The following is a 16,102-nucleotide window of genomic DNA, read 5'->3' on the forward strand; positions in this document are numbered from 1 at the left end:
GGGGAGAGGCCCGCGTCCCGCCAAAAAAAAAAAAAAAAAAAAAGTAGGATAATAGTATTGTGGTTGTGTTTAAAAAGAATCCTTATCCTTTAGTGATATATAAGACATGTCCACAAATGAAAAGGTGTTTGGAATTTGCTTCAAAATACCAGGGGAGGAGGGGGGAGATGGAGGGGCGGAGGATGCATGATTAGCCCTGACTGGCAGTGGTGAGGGCTGGTGACGGGCAGGGGTCTTCGTGAGATTCTGGCTACCTCTGTCGGAAACTGTCGTGTTCACTAGTCCGTGGCTGTTTCAATGAGCTGATGGGCAGTGAAGAGAGGTGTGTCACCTCCCTGGAGGTACATCCGGAGAGATGAGCAGCTCACGGGGGACAGCGGATGGATGCTATGAAGTGGGGCAGTGCGACCCAACAAGATGCAGACGTCCAACCCCGAGGGTTACATCCAGCCTTACTCTGAATCCAGCCTACGGTCAGTTCCTTGGGGAGTGCAATGCAATGATGTCACTCTGCTGAAAAGAGGCTTTTGGTTTTAGACATCTGAAGAGTCAAGACCGAGTGGCTTGCTGAGTTCATCACATTCCCAGACAGACACTTTTGTGAAGACCTGAATTGTGCACACAGTCGAAAACGTAGGAGGGGATGGCGCTAAAAGAAAACAATCCTGAACATGTCACTTTAAAAGATCACAGGTGTGTACAGACACACGTGTGTGAGCAAGCAGGGCTCAGCGTGCACTCCTAGGTTTTCCAGCTCTGTCTGCTGAGAGGCCTGGAGCAGTGACACCCCAGGAGCCATGAGCACATCCAGCACCCAGGTCTCGGTTTCTACACACCATCCTCTAATAAAAGGTCATCGGTGGGGACTTCCCTGGTGGCTCAGTGGTTAAGAATCCGCCTGCCAATGCAGGGGACACGGGTTCGAGCCCTGGTCCAGGAAGACCCCACATGTCACGGAGCAACTAAGCCCTGCGCTCTAGAGCCAGCATGCCACAGCTACCGAGCCCCTGCGCCACAACTACTGAAGCCCTTGCGCCTAGAGCCCGTGCTCCGCAACAAGAGAAGCCACCGCTCGCCGAAACTAGAGAAAGCCTGCGTGCAGCAATGAAGACCCAACACAGCCAAAAATAGAATAAGTAAAAATAAATAAATTAAAAAAAAAAAAAACGGTCATTGGTGGAAAAGCTGGGGAAAGCCCAGTCAGGTACGTGCTGCAGTTAACAGTAACGCCCCAGAGTGAGTGCTGTGGTTCTCATGTGAGATGCTGCCGTTACAGAAGGCTGGGTGAAGGGTAAAAGACTCGCTATTCTGCAGTCTCAAGTTATTGCAAGATCAAAAGATGACAAAAAATAAACGCGTTAGAAGACTGGGCTGAAGACCACCCGAGAAGCAGCGAAGTCATTTTTTGTAGCTCACGCAGCCCGAGCGTGAGTGACCAGACGTGGCCGCGGCTGAGCACGCGGCAGCCGGCTCAAGGCAGCGCTCTCCCCTCCTGAGAAGGACCAGTCCCAGGTCTCACAGCCAGGAAAGACCATAAAAGGAAAGGCCTACGACTTCCGGACACTAAGTATCCAACTATCTTTCCTGTTACTCTGCCTGCAGCCCAGGGTGGGTGGGCTGGGGGACACGGAGCCCCGGTCCCTTGGTGAGTGGCCAGGAACCCCACCAAAGCCCCCCGGTTCATGAGGATTATCCAAAGCCAGCTGGCTACGAGCACATCATGAAACACCAAGGTAAGTGTAAACCCCTCTGAAGCTCCTTATGTCAAGAGATTAACCTACAGAATGGGTGTCCTGCTGTGTATTAATACTTCAGCTTTTGTTCACCTTTCCCTCCCGTATTTGTTCCTTTCCTGTTTTACTATCTTCACACCATGCCGTTTGTAACTATGCAGAGTACATCTTCTTAAACTACCAGTAGTGCGATAAATTCACAGGAATTCAAAACGTGTGAGATTCACACTTCAAAACGAGTTCATCTGAACTTACCAAGCCAATGCACTTTTTCAATATACTCCACACGCTGAAATCGCTTCTGGTAAACATCGGAGCAGGCAACGACGTCCTGTAAAGGGGTAACCAGAGTGACACGTATTTACTCAACCAACGTGAGAGCCACTTATGACTGGTGGTTTTGCACAATGACCATGTCTTCCTTTGATCTTTCTAAGCATTAGCATTTCTCTATGCTGGCATGCCTGCAGAGAAAAAAGGACCAGACTGCTGCTGAAGTCCCAAAGAAAGCTTTCTGCATCGATCTTTGGAGGGCCTCTTAGGAAGCAATCATGGCCACACAGGCGACTTTCCTCCACGGAGCTGGGGAGACGGGTCGCTGAGTCCCCCGGCAGCCGTGTGCCAGCGGCCTGGAGCAGCAGCAGGGCTGCAGACGGAGGTGGAGCCCAGAGGACCCCACGAGGGAACTGCATGAAGAAAACCTCCTCGGGGGCTTCCCTGGCGGTCCAGTGGTTAGGACTCTGCGCTCCCAGTGCAGGGGGTACGGGTTCGATCCCTGGTCAGGGAACTAAGATCCCACGAGCCACGCAGCATGGCCAAAAGAAAAAGAAAGAGAAAACCTTTTCAGAAACCAGCTCTTAAACCCCTTTGAAGCCTGTGCTTGTCTTTCCTGAGGCACCTTCCTCCCCAGGTGTCTTCCCGCCGATGCCGGGGAAGCCCGGGCACAGGACACCCTGCTCACGGTGAACTGGGTCGGGGGACCACAGGCCCGGGGGGGGCAGGTGGGAGAGGAGGGCAAGGCAGCGGGAGACGCATTCACGAGGCACCACGTGCCAGGCTGCCGGCAACCAGCACGTGGCCCCACTCTGCCGGCTCTCGTCTGGGGCCCCGAGCGGCCAGGGCGGGACAGGCCCCCGCTGCGAGGGAGCCATGAGGAAGGAGCGTGGCTCTGTGGACGGTGGGAAAGGGGTCCAAGGATGACCCTGGGGAGGCAGGAGCTGAAGAGATGGAGGTGGAGCAGAGGGCCGGAGCCAGGGGCATGGAGCCCCGACATGGCACAGGCCCCGACGTGGGACAGGCCAGGTGCACCGAGGACCCCAAGAGGCTGGGACCACAGACACGGGAGGGGCCGCCCCAGGAGAGAGGCGAGGGTGCAGGTCCTCAGCCTAAGAGGAGAACCTTACTGTTCACGACCCAAACCGCCTCTTCAAAGAGGAAAAGGGGCCGCTGTCCCCGTGCGCCGTGCCTGGGAAGGCGCACAATCAGACCTGGCCCCGGGGGCGGCTGAAGGGAGGGGGAGGGCGGAGCCGTGAGGAGGCGCCTCCCGGGGGTTCAGGAGCAGTGGAGGCAGGGGGCCGCGACAGGAGCGGGCGGGTGAAGGCACCCAAAGGCGTCTGGAGGCCAGCGTGTCAGGCCTGGGGCTGGAGACGGGAGGGAGGAGCGGGCCCTCGGGCAGCTTGAGTCAGATTCCCACCTACAGGGTGCGGGGCGCTGACAGCAGAGGTCCAGGCCGCACAAGCAGGCAGGAGGTGCTCTGACAGCTCCGGGGCCCCAGCTGGGCACTGGGTGCCAGCGCAGGGCAGAGATCTGGGGTGAAGCTGGGCTCCCTGGAGCCGAAGCGCAAACAGCGCGGGGTGGACAGAGGCCGCCATCTCCACCCACCTGACTCACGGCTGCCCCGCCTACGTCCCCCCTTCTGCTGGTGAAGGCTTAGGTCACTCTTCAGAATCTGCTTGCCTGAGAACGCAGTGCTGGTGGGGAGAGAATGGACTGCGGCCTCGCTGCGCTAATAAACAACCCTCCGAAACTCACTCACGGGGTGAGAGGTCGACGCGTCAAACGCAGGCGGCTCTGCGTGAAGCTAGCAGTTGGGTCTGATACCAGTGACCTCTGGCTCTGTGCCAGGCCCCCTGCCAACGCTAGGGCGCCCAAGGAGCTCAGTCCCCCAGCAACCCCAGGGCAGGGACGGCCGCCCGTCCGCTTACGGACGGGGGTCACGTTGAGGAGGCGCCATCACTGATCTCCAGGGAGCACGCGTAGGGCCAGTGGGTCTCGGGGTCTTTGGCTGAACAGGGCCCTGGGTCTGCCCAGGGGGCAGGGCCCAGGTGACACGGGACGGATGTTCCTCCAGCTCAGGGCCCGCTGCAGATGTGGGGCGAGGACAGGCGCGCTGGGAGACTCCAAAACGTCCATGTGGGATGACATACCTGTGCTTTTGAATTCCATTCTCTTGAGGAGGCCTCTCCCCAACTTTTCCAATCCCATTACTTTTGCTGGTGTCCACATGAATCACGCCAGTGACTCTCTGATTTGCCTCTGAAAATTCCCCAGAAGAGTTATCAGAATCAAAGCCTGTGCGAGACAAGCAGAGTGGTAACTTCTGCAGGGCTTGGAAGATGGAAAAGCCTACCTCTAAGAATTCTCACTCTGCAAGCAGGCACCTGAAGCTCGAGAGTGCTTCTGACCAACACGTCCAGAGTAATGAACGCTTCTTCCCAAGAACCGAAGGTCGAGGCGGAGCACGAGGACCGCTCCCGGGGGCTCCCCGCATGAGGCCACCACCCTGCCACCAGCGCCACACTCTCCAGGTCCTTACGTGGGGGGCGGCTCCTGGGCACTAGGACAGGTTTCCCCTGTTGTCGTCAGTGACCGTACCCTCTGGGGCGGCCACCTCTGTGGTGCTGTCACCTAACTCAGGCTGCAACCCCTCCCTCCTCCGCACAAGCCGCAGTCAGGCTCCACGTCATGTCCTGAAACACAACCTGCCACCGTGTTTCTACGTCCGAGCTCCGCGCAAACACCGCCAGAACCGCCAGAACCAGCCAACAGAAACCGGAACAGCAGACGGTGGCTGCGAACGCAGAGGGCACGCCACGTACGTGGAAACCTCGGGGAAAGTGAACTACTCGGACTTGTGTGAGATACAGTCGTGCGGGCTCCTGGCCCATCCCATCCGACGAGTAAGAGTAACACCACCCTGGGCTGTGCTCCGTGCCCCTTCTGCACCGGGAACGCTTTCTCCCAAAGCGACCAGTGACTACAGGGAAAAGGAAAGTGTGTTTCCTCTCAACTCAGCCAGTGCAATCCACTGAAAATACTCAAGTTCTGCTCCACAGCAGGCCCGGACGGGAGCTGTGGCTGCCAGCGCAAGTCCTTCCAGCTGGGGTGGGGAGCTCCTGACCACTGACTATCGATGACCTTGACTACTTCAGCGAGGGCACAGCCCACGAGGAGCTCAGGGCTCCCATAACAGCCCCTCATTTCCGAGAGGAAGGCGAGGCCCAGGGTGACAGGCCAGGTGGTGACTATGGTCAGACACAAAACATAAACAAACCTGCTGCTAATAAGCCTCCTTGAGAAAACGCAAAAATAACCTTCCTTCGTATTCTTCTATATTGACAGGTGCACAAAATACAGTAGTATTGAGATTTATTACACAATGAATTTGAAAGGATATATTAAAAATGAACCTCTTGGACTTCCCTGGTGGCACAGTGGTTAAGAATCCGCCTGCCAATGCAGGGGACACGGGCTCAAGCCCTGGTCCGGGAAGATCCCACATGCCGCGGAGCAGCTAAGCCCGTGCGCCACAATTACTGAGCCTGCGCTCTGGAGCCCGCAAGCCACAACTTCCGAAGTCCACGTACCTAGAGCCCGTGCTCTGCAACAAGAGACGCCACCGCAATGAGAAGCCCACATGTAGCAACGAAGACCCAGCACAGCCAAAAATAATAATAAATTAATTTTTAAAAAAATGAACCTCTTAAATAATCAATGCTTTCTGAAATAGCCTGTCACCTCTAGTTTTTGCTAACTATCCCCAAAGCAACATCTACTAATCCCCAGTCTAAACTTAGCAGTCCCCGCTTAAGGATGCTCAGTCCTATGGACCTGGTGTTACCCTGCACGGGTGTCCCTATCTCCGAGGACCTCCCTCAGGGCTGAGATTCTGGGCCAGCGCCAAGTAGAAAGTTCGTTTAAATCACAACCCTGGTGTGCGCCCAAGAAAACAAGGCAGCTCCTCGCTGACAAGCGCATTGAAGTCTTATCTCTGATGAAGCCAACGCTACGTAACAGCTTAAACACTTTAATATACGACACGTTTATTATAGAAAAAGAAAAAACAGACAAGCAAAGGAGAAAGTTGAAATCATCTGTAATCCGATCACTCAGAGATACCCACCTTTGACGGGTTAGTCTGACTTTTTACAACCCTTAATCTGTACATATTTTTCGTGTACTTTAAAACCTTTCAATTTAAAGGTACTGATTATTGGACTTCCCTGGTGGCACAGTGGTTAAGAATCCGCCTGCCAATGCAGGGGACACGGGTTCGAGCCCTGGTCCGGGAAGATCCCACATGCCGCGGAGACGCTAAGACCATGCACCACAACTACTGAGCCTGTACTCTAGAGCCCTCACGTGGCAACTACTGAGCCCAAAAGCCACAACCACTGAAAATAAGTAAGTAAAGGTACTGATTCTTGTAGGAAGTAATTGCCTATCTTTTAAAAGTTTATTTGTTTATTTATTTACTTTGGCTGCGTTGGGTCTTCATTGCTGCGCACGGGCCTTCTCTAGCTGTGGCGAGCGGGGGCTCCTCTTCGTTGTGGTGCGCGGGCTTCTCACTAGAGTGGCTTCTCTTATTGTGGAGCGTGGGCTCTAGGGGCGTGGGCTTCAGTGGTTGTGGCTTGTGGACTCAGTAGTTGTGGCTCACGGGCTTAGCTGCTCTGCGCGGCACGTGGGATCTTCCCGGACCAGGGCTCAAACCTGTGTCCACTGCATTGGCGGGCGGATTCTTAACCACTGTGCCACCAGGGAAGCCCCAGTGATTGCCTCGTGAAGTCATTCATTTAATAACTGCTGGGTTTAAACACTTTTTAAATTAGAGTCACAAAGTAAGACTGATTCTATAAACAGTGAAGTAGTCACTGACTGGGTATTTCATTGCATTGGGAGACTTCATATTTTTTGTCTTTCTGTTATTTGCTTGGGAACCAAAGGGCTGAGGCGAGGAATTATTTTCACCTAGACATCTGCCTCTTCTGCCTGCATCTCAGGGACACGCGGAGAGGTCCCGCCGTGCGGAGAGGCAGGGATGGGGTCACCTACACACCGCACTCCTGGCAGTTCAAGCCCTCTCTGGGGAAAGACCTTCCGGAGTATCTACACTGGTCCCAGGTGAAAGGGAGCTTCCCAGGAGGCTCCCGGGTGAGAAGGCCACGCCGAGGCCGGGCCCACTTGGTCTCAGACGTGGTCAGCCTGCGAGGGCCAGGCGGCCTGAGGGCATGACTCCCTGACAAACACCCCGCTTGGTGGGAATTCAACTGCGAAAGACTACTGATGGGCGTGCGGGTTAAGCAGACAAGCACGCTTCCCAGGAAAACACGTCTACGAGGAACACAATAGCTATGACGTCACGGAAGATAAGACGGCTTAGCAGTTCAGCCTTTGAAAACAGCGATGAGCTCAGGGCCTGCTCCCCCTGGGGCTCCGGACAAGAATAAGTCAATAATCTCGGGCTGCCCGTCCCTCAACCTGCTCCAACCCTTCACTCGGGAGAAGCACGGCCGCTGAACGCCCGGGAGCACAGGGCCAGGGCTCCACGAGACAGGAGCGCCAGCAAGGACGGCAAAGGTGTCCCGGGGAACAGCGACAGCGCTCAGGAAAGAGCGTTTGGTCGTGCTGGGCACCACGCTCTTTCGGCACTGACTACGGAAGTGCCCCTCTGACTGCCCTTGGGAGGGTTAGCGCTGAAAAACCCGGCGGCAGTAATATTTCAGAGCTGCTGTTTCTATGTTCCCACACCTGAGAGGGGGGCGTGGGCTGGAAGAGGCTCCTGAAGCCCGTCTCCACCAAGGGGACCCCTCGCTAGAAAAAGCAACGTGATGCCCCTCCTGCCGACGAGGAGGGTGGAAGGCAGACAATGGGGGGGGGAGGGGGGCGTCTTGAACGTGAGTTCTGGGGCCCCCTGTGGTCATCTGTCCCTCAGGCGGGAAAAGGACGAGGAGGGGTTGTTCTAAGCAAATGTGAGCCAACCCAGCCTGCCTCTCCTCCGCCTGCCACCCCGCCATGCACTGTGCCCACCAGGCTGTGTACCAGCACTCACAGTGGTGTGTGAGCTGAACTCTGACACGGTGAGAGCTGCTGCGAAAGCAGGTAAATGTACTTTAAATTGTCGTAAATTAAAGCAGCTACATTTTTGGGTAGACTCTAAGCAGTGCAAAACACGATACAGTTATGAGACAGGACAATACGCTTTTGATCATTAAGTATAAATAATATAAGAATGCTGACCATCTCACTTAGGATCCCAGTAAAAATATTTACACCCCAGGGCAACTCTTAAAGACTAAAGCACAGTTGCCCTTTCTTGTTATCTTTAGTGGTCCAAAGGTGATGTTTTCCCCCAAACCTAGGATAGGACACATGCTTTTACTGAAGGCTGGTGCCTTGGAACATGTCAGCTCTCTCTCCACACAGTTTTCCTGGGCCGTCCTCACGTCCCCGGGCTACGTCCGAGGGCTTCGTGCTCACGACACGATCTCTGAACTTGCCTCTCCCTCCGCTCACCTGTGACGGCATCGAAGAACTCCTCCTCTCCGTTCATCCTTCAGTGCCAGGCTCCTGCGCCCCCTGATCTGTAGGGTCTTCTACTGAATCATTGTACTGGATCTACATCGACAGTGTAAGAAATTTCACGCTCTGAACTTTTTAAGGTGAAAATCCAATAGGCACTGGAGATCTAAAGGGAAAAAAAACCCAAACATTTTGGTATACTTAGCTTTCCGAAGTTGTATGGTTTAGAAACATTTAAAAATACCCATTCACCGTTCTTGAGGTCAATCTCAATTACATCTGAGCAAAGAAGTAAAAGGACGGATCTCACACAAGAGGAAACAGTCATGATACCCGCATCCGGCAACGGGCAGCACGTCAACAAGGAACCACTACCTGAAGTTACTTTAAAAGCCACTACGCTATACAGGGAAGCAGTGAAACGGCTAATCTGGGGGCGCGTGGACACCTCAAGAGGCAGGTTAGCTAAGGTGAGGCATCCACACGCTGGGGCCCCAACACACTTCCGCTGACGGCCACTGCAAATCTTTACCAGAAGCTGGAACAAACGGTTATAAATAAATGCAAAGTTATGTGAAAACATTTATTTCACATCAACCTGAAACCAATTTTCAATTCTAGAGAATTAAGACTGCTGTGTAAGTTGGCTGTTATCAGTATAAACTGTAATCAACTTAAGTTTTCTCAAAATTATTTTAGCTCAATATTTTAGTAGAACTCATGCATATTAACTTCTCCCATCATGAAGTGCAGTATTTCATAAATGGCAAGAGACTGAAGCAAGAGGTCAACCTGATCCCAAAAGGTTTGACTTTTTATGAAAATAAGCAGAGACCCATATTTAACTGTGTGAGCCATGTAGCGACGGGACCAAGAGCTCTCCTCCGGTTCTGAGAGCAGTGAAGGAACGGGTGGTCCCGAGGGGGGATGCATCCTCCGTCCTTGGAGTGGCCACACAGAGCTTGGTGACACCTCCAAAGCACTCATCTCTGGGCTCCATCCTGAGCACATGTGAGCGTCTACATTATGCAACAAACTGGCATTAGGTCATTCCGCTCTTCCTTCCCCAAAAGGCTCTTCCAGAGTTTCCTTTTCCTTTCCCAACTTCCCAACCAGCCAGCAGAACCGGACACCTATGCAGCTTCTGGAAACACCCATTCAAAGCCTCACTCAGTAGTTGATGGTTGAGTTTTCTTTGGCAAATTAGAGAAGCTGTTATTACTTGCTTCTGATTCCTCTCTGATATGACAGGACCCATCTACAACATCCTGCAATATATTTGATCTCTAGAAGCCACTAAAAGGAACCAGTGTTTCCTGGAGGAGAAATGGCTCAGTCCAGGACTCGGGTCCCTCTACAGACAGCAGGAAGCTGGCAGGACTGGGGTCAGGTCAAAAGGCTCAGTCGAACCTACAGAGGTTCCCACTGTGACAATGGGACAATGTGAGCCCCATGAGCAGCCAGACGGATGGAACACATTCCATACATTTAAGTCCCCGAGTTCACAGAGATGCTGAAAAAGAAATTAACTGGTCACCACTGGATGGATGATGCCAACACAGTCTTTTGAAAACGAGGACATGACAGGAAAGCGTCGAGCCTTTCAGCGGCCTTCCTGTGCAGACTCCCTGTCCCACTTTGTTTATTTATTTATTTGGCTGCATTGGGTCTTAGTTGCGCATGTGGGATCTTTCATTGTGGTGAGTGGGCTCTCTAGTTGTGGCGCGGGCTCTAGAGCGCTCCGGCTCAGTAGTTGTGGCACGCTGGCTTAGTTGCCCCTTGGCATGTGGGATCTTAGTTCCCCGATCAGGGATTGAACCCGCGTCCCCTGCATTGGAAGGAGGATTCTTTTTATAAATATTTTTTTATTTTTATTTTTTTTGCGGTACGTGGGCCTCTCACTGTTGTGGCCTCTCCCGTTGCGGAGCACAGGCTCTGGACGCGCAGGCTCAGCGGCCATGGCTCACGGGCCCAGCCGCTCCACGGCACGTGGGATCCTCCCGGACGGGGGCACGAACCCCCACCCCCTGCATCGGCAGGCGGACTCCCAACCACTGCGCCACCAGGGAAGCCCCCGGAAGGAGGATTCTTAACCACTGGACCAGGGAAGTCCCTCTCTGTCCCACTTTTTAGAGGTGTTCCTGCCGATCCATGAAGGACTCAGGGTGTGTGGCTTCTCTGTACATTTAATATCTCCTGGGACTTCCCTGGTGGCACAGTGGATAGGGAGCCGCCTGCCAATGCAGGCAACACGGGTTTGATCTCTGGTCCAGGAAGATCCCACATGCCGCAGAGAAACTAAGCCTGTGCGCCACAACTACTGAGCCTCTAGAGCTCGCGAGACACAACTACTGAAGCCCTTGTGCCTAGAGCCCGTGCTCTGCAACAAGAGAAGCCACCGCGATGAGAAGCCTGTGCACCGCAATGAAGAGTGGCCCCCATTCACCACAAGCAGAGAAAGCCCGCGTGCAGCAACGAAGACCCAACGCGGTCAAAAATAAATAAAATTAAATCTTTAAAAAACAATTTTTAAAAATAATAAAAGACTACATCCTTTGTTATTAAAAAATAAAATCTCCCATAATAAAAGGCATGTTTAAAGCCATGGTATTTTCCTTTTTTATATGCTTCCTCACCTGTAACAAAAGTCCTAATGTTAAAAGTAAATCAATCCAAACTTATGGAAAGTCTTTAAAATGAGGGTGTAAGATGTCAGGCTGGACAAACACTGAAGTCACAGGCTGGGCCGACAGCTGGGACCGTGACACGGCTGCAGTCCCTGCGATCCTGCTACGAGGACCACGCGGTCCGACCCTCACCAAGTACCGGAGCCCCGTCCAAAAGCCTCACAGCAGCCATCAGACTTGCTCGCGTGTGCAAGGTGGAGAATTAACCCCACCCAGAGTGCTGGCGATTCACACATCGTATCTTCTTTGTTTTGCCCAGTGGAACCTAGGCACTGCTACGGAGTATCCACACGAGAGGGCGGTGAGGAGGCCAGGTCTGGATGGGGGGGCCTCTCCCGGGTGGGGGGCCCTCTGGGGGCAGAGAGGGCAGGGCATCCTCGCTCCCCCTCAGTCTCCCCCCCACCTGACCCCCCTCAGAAGGCTCGCTGCTGCAGGACCCGCCGGTTCGCCCCGGCTGAGTGGCCTCTGACCCCGAGGTGGGCCCCGCCCCCATCCGGCCACACCCCTGTGGAGGGGACGGCGCGGGCGGGAGCAGAAGCCTCTTTTCCGACGCGTCTGTTGTGCCCTTAGAGAACGATCCATGAAGACAGCGCTTCAGAAAAGAGCTTTCTTTTTTAAAATCAGCTCTTTCTGGTCAGCTGCTTCCTTTTCTAACTCTAGAGGAAAACACGGAAAAATAAGCTTGTGCCGGACATCTTCGCTGGCCTCCGGGGCCCCTCCTCCAGCCCCGCCCCAAGCGCTCCCTCCCGCCCTCTTCAGGGGACACCAGCCAGGGCGCCCCACTGCTGCCAGGTCCGCACAAGGTGCCTGGCCCCCCACAGGGCCCCCCAGCTCTCTTCAAGGTGCCCACTCCGACCGCGCTGCCCCGAGCTCCCAGGACCCGGCTCCAAACGCAGTGTCCACCGCCACGTACATGAAGACCTGCATTCAAGTCTTACAAGCCCATCTTTACCTTTTCTTAGAAAAGCAGACCCAGTCAGTGAGGAATAAGTGGCTGGCTAAGGGCCCTGGGGGTTAATCTCCACGGTCAACTCACTAGAGACTCGAATTGCGCATTTACTTCTCTTTCGCAATAAAAAACGGGCAAGCAACCTGCAGGTGTGATCTTCACAAAGAAAGAAAAGCTCACCAAATAATGTGAAGATTCTAAAGCTACTTTTGTGGTTAAATATCAATTCTGAATTTAAATTGTTCAAAATAATATAAATTTTATTTAGTAATTTAAAAATACATTAGCAAGCATCAACCAGAAAGAAGATAAAGAAAGAAACAGAGGACTTGAACAACACAATCAACCAACTAGATCTAACAGACGTATCCAAAACTCCACCCAACAACAGAACACACCTTCTTCTCAAGTACACATGGGACGTTTTCCAGGACAGACCATATGTTAGGCCACAGATTACTTCTCAAGAGATTTTAAATGATAGATATACAAAGCATCTTCTCTGACCCTAAGAGAATGAGTTAGAAATCAGTAACAGGTACTATGTATAAAACAGACACCTGATGGGAACATACTGTATAGCACCGGGAACACTACCTAATGCACTGTGGTAACCTAAATAGGAGCGAAGTCTAGAAGGGAGGGGATATCTGTATGTGTATAGCTGAGTCATTTTGTTATGCGTGGAGGCTAAGACAACATTGTAAAGCAACCATACTGCAATAAAAATTAATTTAAAAAAAATCAGTAACAGAAGGAAAAATGGAAAATTCACAAAATTCTGGAAACTAAGTAACATTCTCTTGGGAATTCCCTGGTGGTCCAGTGGTTAGGACTCGCGCTTTCACTCCCGGGGGCCCGGGTTCAATTCCCAGTAAGGGAACTAAGATCCGGCAAGCCTCACGGCACGGCCAAAACAAAACAAAACAAAAAATTCTCTTAAAAAACCAACAGATCAAAGAAAAAAGTTACAAGTGAAATTAGGAAATCTTTAGAAACAAATGAAAACACTACACACCAAAATTTACGGGATGCGGTGACAGCAGTGCTAAGGGGAAAATTTACAGCTACCATCACTTACATTAAAAAAATAAGGACTTCCCTGGTGGCACAGTGGTTAAGAATCCACCTGCCAATGCAGGGGACATGGGTTTGAGCCCTGGTCCGGGAAGATCCCACATTCTGCGCAACAACTAAGCCTGAGCTACAACTACTGAGCCTGCGCTCTAGAGCCTGCGAGCCACAACTACTGAAGCCTGCACACCTAGAGCCCGTGCTCCACAAGAGAAGCCACCACAAAGAGAAGCCCACGCACCACAACGAAGAGTGGCCCCCGCTCGCCACAACTACAGAAAGTGCACGCACAGCAACGAAGACCCAACACAGTCAAATAAATTAATTTTTAAAAAATACCACATTTTCTAAAAAATTAAAACAAAAACAATTCCATTTACAATACCATCTAAAACAATAAAGTACTTAGGAATTAACCAAGGAGGTTAAAGACTGTACAATGAAAGCTATAAAACATTGCCAAAAGAAATTAAAGACATAATGTGACAACCTGGATGGGTGGGTTGGGGGGTGGGAGGGAGGTCCAAGAGGGAGGGGATATAGGTATACATATAGCTGGTTCATTCACTTCGTTGCACAGCAGAAACTAACACAGCATTGTAAAGCAACTGTACTCCAATTTTAAAAAAAGAAAAAAAGATGTCAATACCACACAAAGCAATCTACAGATTCAATACAATCCCTATCAAACCCCAATGATGTTTTTTGCAGAGACAGAAACATCCATTCTAAAATTCGTATGTAATCTCGACCCTGAATAGCCAAAACAATCTTGAAGAAAGGAGAACAAAGCCAGAAGACTCACACTTCCTGATTTCAAAACTTACTACAAAACTACAGTAATCAAAACAATGTGGTACTAGCACAAAGACCAATGGAAAAGAAGAGGGGGCCCAGAAATAAACTCTCACATATACCATCAAGTGATTTGTGACAGGTGTGTCAAGACCATTCAAGAAGGAAAGGGCTGTGTCTTCAACAAATGGTGCTGGGAATCTGGATATCCACATGCAAAAGAATGAAGTAGGACCCTATCTTACACCATATACAAAAATTAACTCTAAATGGATCAAGGACCTAAATGTAAGATCTAAAACTAAAAAACTCTTAGAGGAAAACATATGGCAAAACCTTTACAACTTTGGATTTGGCAATGATTTCTTGGATAAGACACCAAAGGCAGAGGCAATTAACGAAAAATTAGACAAACTGGACTTTATGAAAAATTTAAAAATCTGTGCGTCAGACACTATCAACAGAGTACAGAGGCAACCCCAGAATGGCAGAAAATATTCGCAAATCATACATCTGACAACAGATTAATATCCTGAATATACAGAGAACTCCTAACACTCAATAACAAAAAACAAACGAGCTGATTCAAAAATGGGCAAAAGACCTAAATAGACATTTCACCAAAGAACATATATACAAATGGCCAATAAGCACATGAAAAGATGCTCAACTCACTAAACATCATGGAAATGAAAATCAAAGCTATAATGAGATACAATCTCACACCCATTAGGATGGCTACTATCAAAAAAAAAAAAAAACACAGAAAATAACAAGTCTTGGTGAGGATATGTAGAAACAGGAACCCTTGTGCACTGCTGGTAAGAATGTAAAATGGTACAGCTGCTGTGGGAAACGGTAGGGCAGTTCCTCAAAAAATTAAAAATAGAATTACCATGTGATCCAGCAATTCCACTTCTGGGTGTACACCCAAAAGAATTGAAAGCAAGGTCTCGAAGGGATATTTGTGCATCCAAGTTCACAGCAGCATTATTCACAATAGCTAAAACAGGGAAGCAACCCAAGTGTCCATCCACAAACAGAAGGATAAGCAAAATGCGGTCTAGACATACAGTAGAATATTATTCAGCCTTAAAAAGGAAGGAAGTCCTTCCTGCACTATGCTACAGCACAGATGAACCTTGAGGGCATTTTGACCAGTGAGATAAGCCAGACACAGAAAGACAAATACTGTGTGATTCCACTTATCTGAGGTCCCTGGAGGAGTCAAATTCATAGAGGCAGAAAGTAGAAGGTGGTTGTCAGGGGCTGGGGGAGGGGGTGGGGACTTGGTGTTTAATGGGTAAAGAGTTTCCATTTTACAAGATGAAGAGAGCGATGGGGATGGACGGTGGTGATGGCTGTAGACACAACCACTGAACTGCATGCTTAAACATGGTCAAGATGGTAATTTTTATGCTATGTGTATGTTAACCACAATTTAAAAAATTTTTTTTCTCGTTTTATTTTATTTTTATTTATTTTTGGCCGTGTTGGGTCTTCGTTGCTGCGTGAAGCCTTCCTCTAGTTGTGGCGAGCGGGGGCTACTCTTCGTTGCAGTGCACAGGCTTCTCTTTGCAGTGGCTTTTCTTGTTGTGGAGCACAGGCTCTAGGCACGTGGGCTTCAGGAGTTGTGGCGTGTGGGCTTCAGTAGTTGTGGCTCACGGGCTTCAGTAGTTGTGGCTCGCGGGCTCTAGAGCGCAGGCTCAGTAGTTGTGGTGCACGGCCTTAGATGCCCTGCGGCATGTGGGATCTTCCCGGACCAGGGCTCGAACCCATGTCCCCTGCATTGGCAGGCGGATTCTTAACCACTGCACCACCAGGGAAGTCCCGAATTTTTTTAATTGGAAAAAAATACATTAGCAAGTAGGACAAACAAGAAATGAACAATTACGCACAGAGCTCCACGCTCTGGGTGCCAAGCTTACGCAGCAGTACTCTGGAAAGGAAAAGTTCCACTGGGAACTTTGATATATTCTCAAATGACAGACTCTCGCTAAGAAGGGCCCAAACCCCATCCAACACTCAAACCTCCGGGTATGTTTCTCCTTCTAACGTTCAGTGTA

The 16,102-nt window shown here is 50.9% G+C and overlaps 1 protein-coding gene across 1 annotated transcript in view; it reads right to left on the reverse strand.

Moving 5' to 3' along the window:
- Positions 1-16,102, reverse strand: part of OSBPL2 (oxysterol binding protein like 2) — a 39,596-nt gene that overhangs the window by 15,755 nt on the left and 7,739 nt on the right. The window contains exons 2-5 of the mRNA XM_024750343.1: positions 8,526-8,697; positions 4,363-4,569; positions 4,160-4,268; positions 1,989-2,064 (exon numbers count right to left, since the gene is read on the reverse strand). Of these exons, the coding sequence (XP_024606111.1) occupies positions 1,989-2,064; positions 4,160-4,268; positions 4,363-4,569; positions 8,526-8,562 (429 nt within the window). The 5' untranslated portion in view covers positions 8,563-8,697. The remainder of the gene's footprint in view (positions 1-1,988; positions 2,065-4,159; positions 4,269-4,362; positions 4,570-8,525; positions 8,698-16,102) is intronic.

Source organism: Neophocaena asiaeorientalis, unplaced genomic scaffold (assembly GCF_003031525.2).
Source record: "Neophocaena asiaeorientalis asiaeorientalis breed wild unplaced genomic scaffold, Neophocaena_asiaeorientalis_V1.1 scaffold606, whole genome shotgun sequence".
Taxonomy (NCBI): Eukaryota; Metazoa; Chordata; class Mammalia; order Artiodactyla; family Phocoenidae; genus Neophocaena; species Neophocaena asiaeorientalis.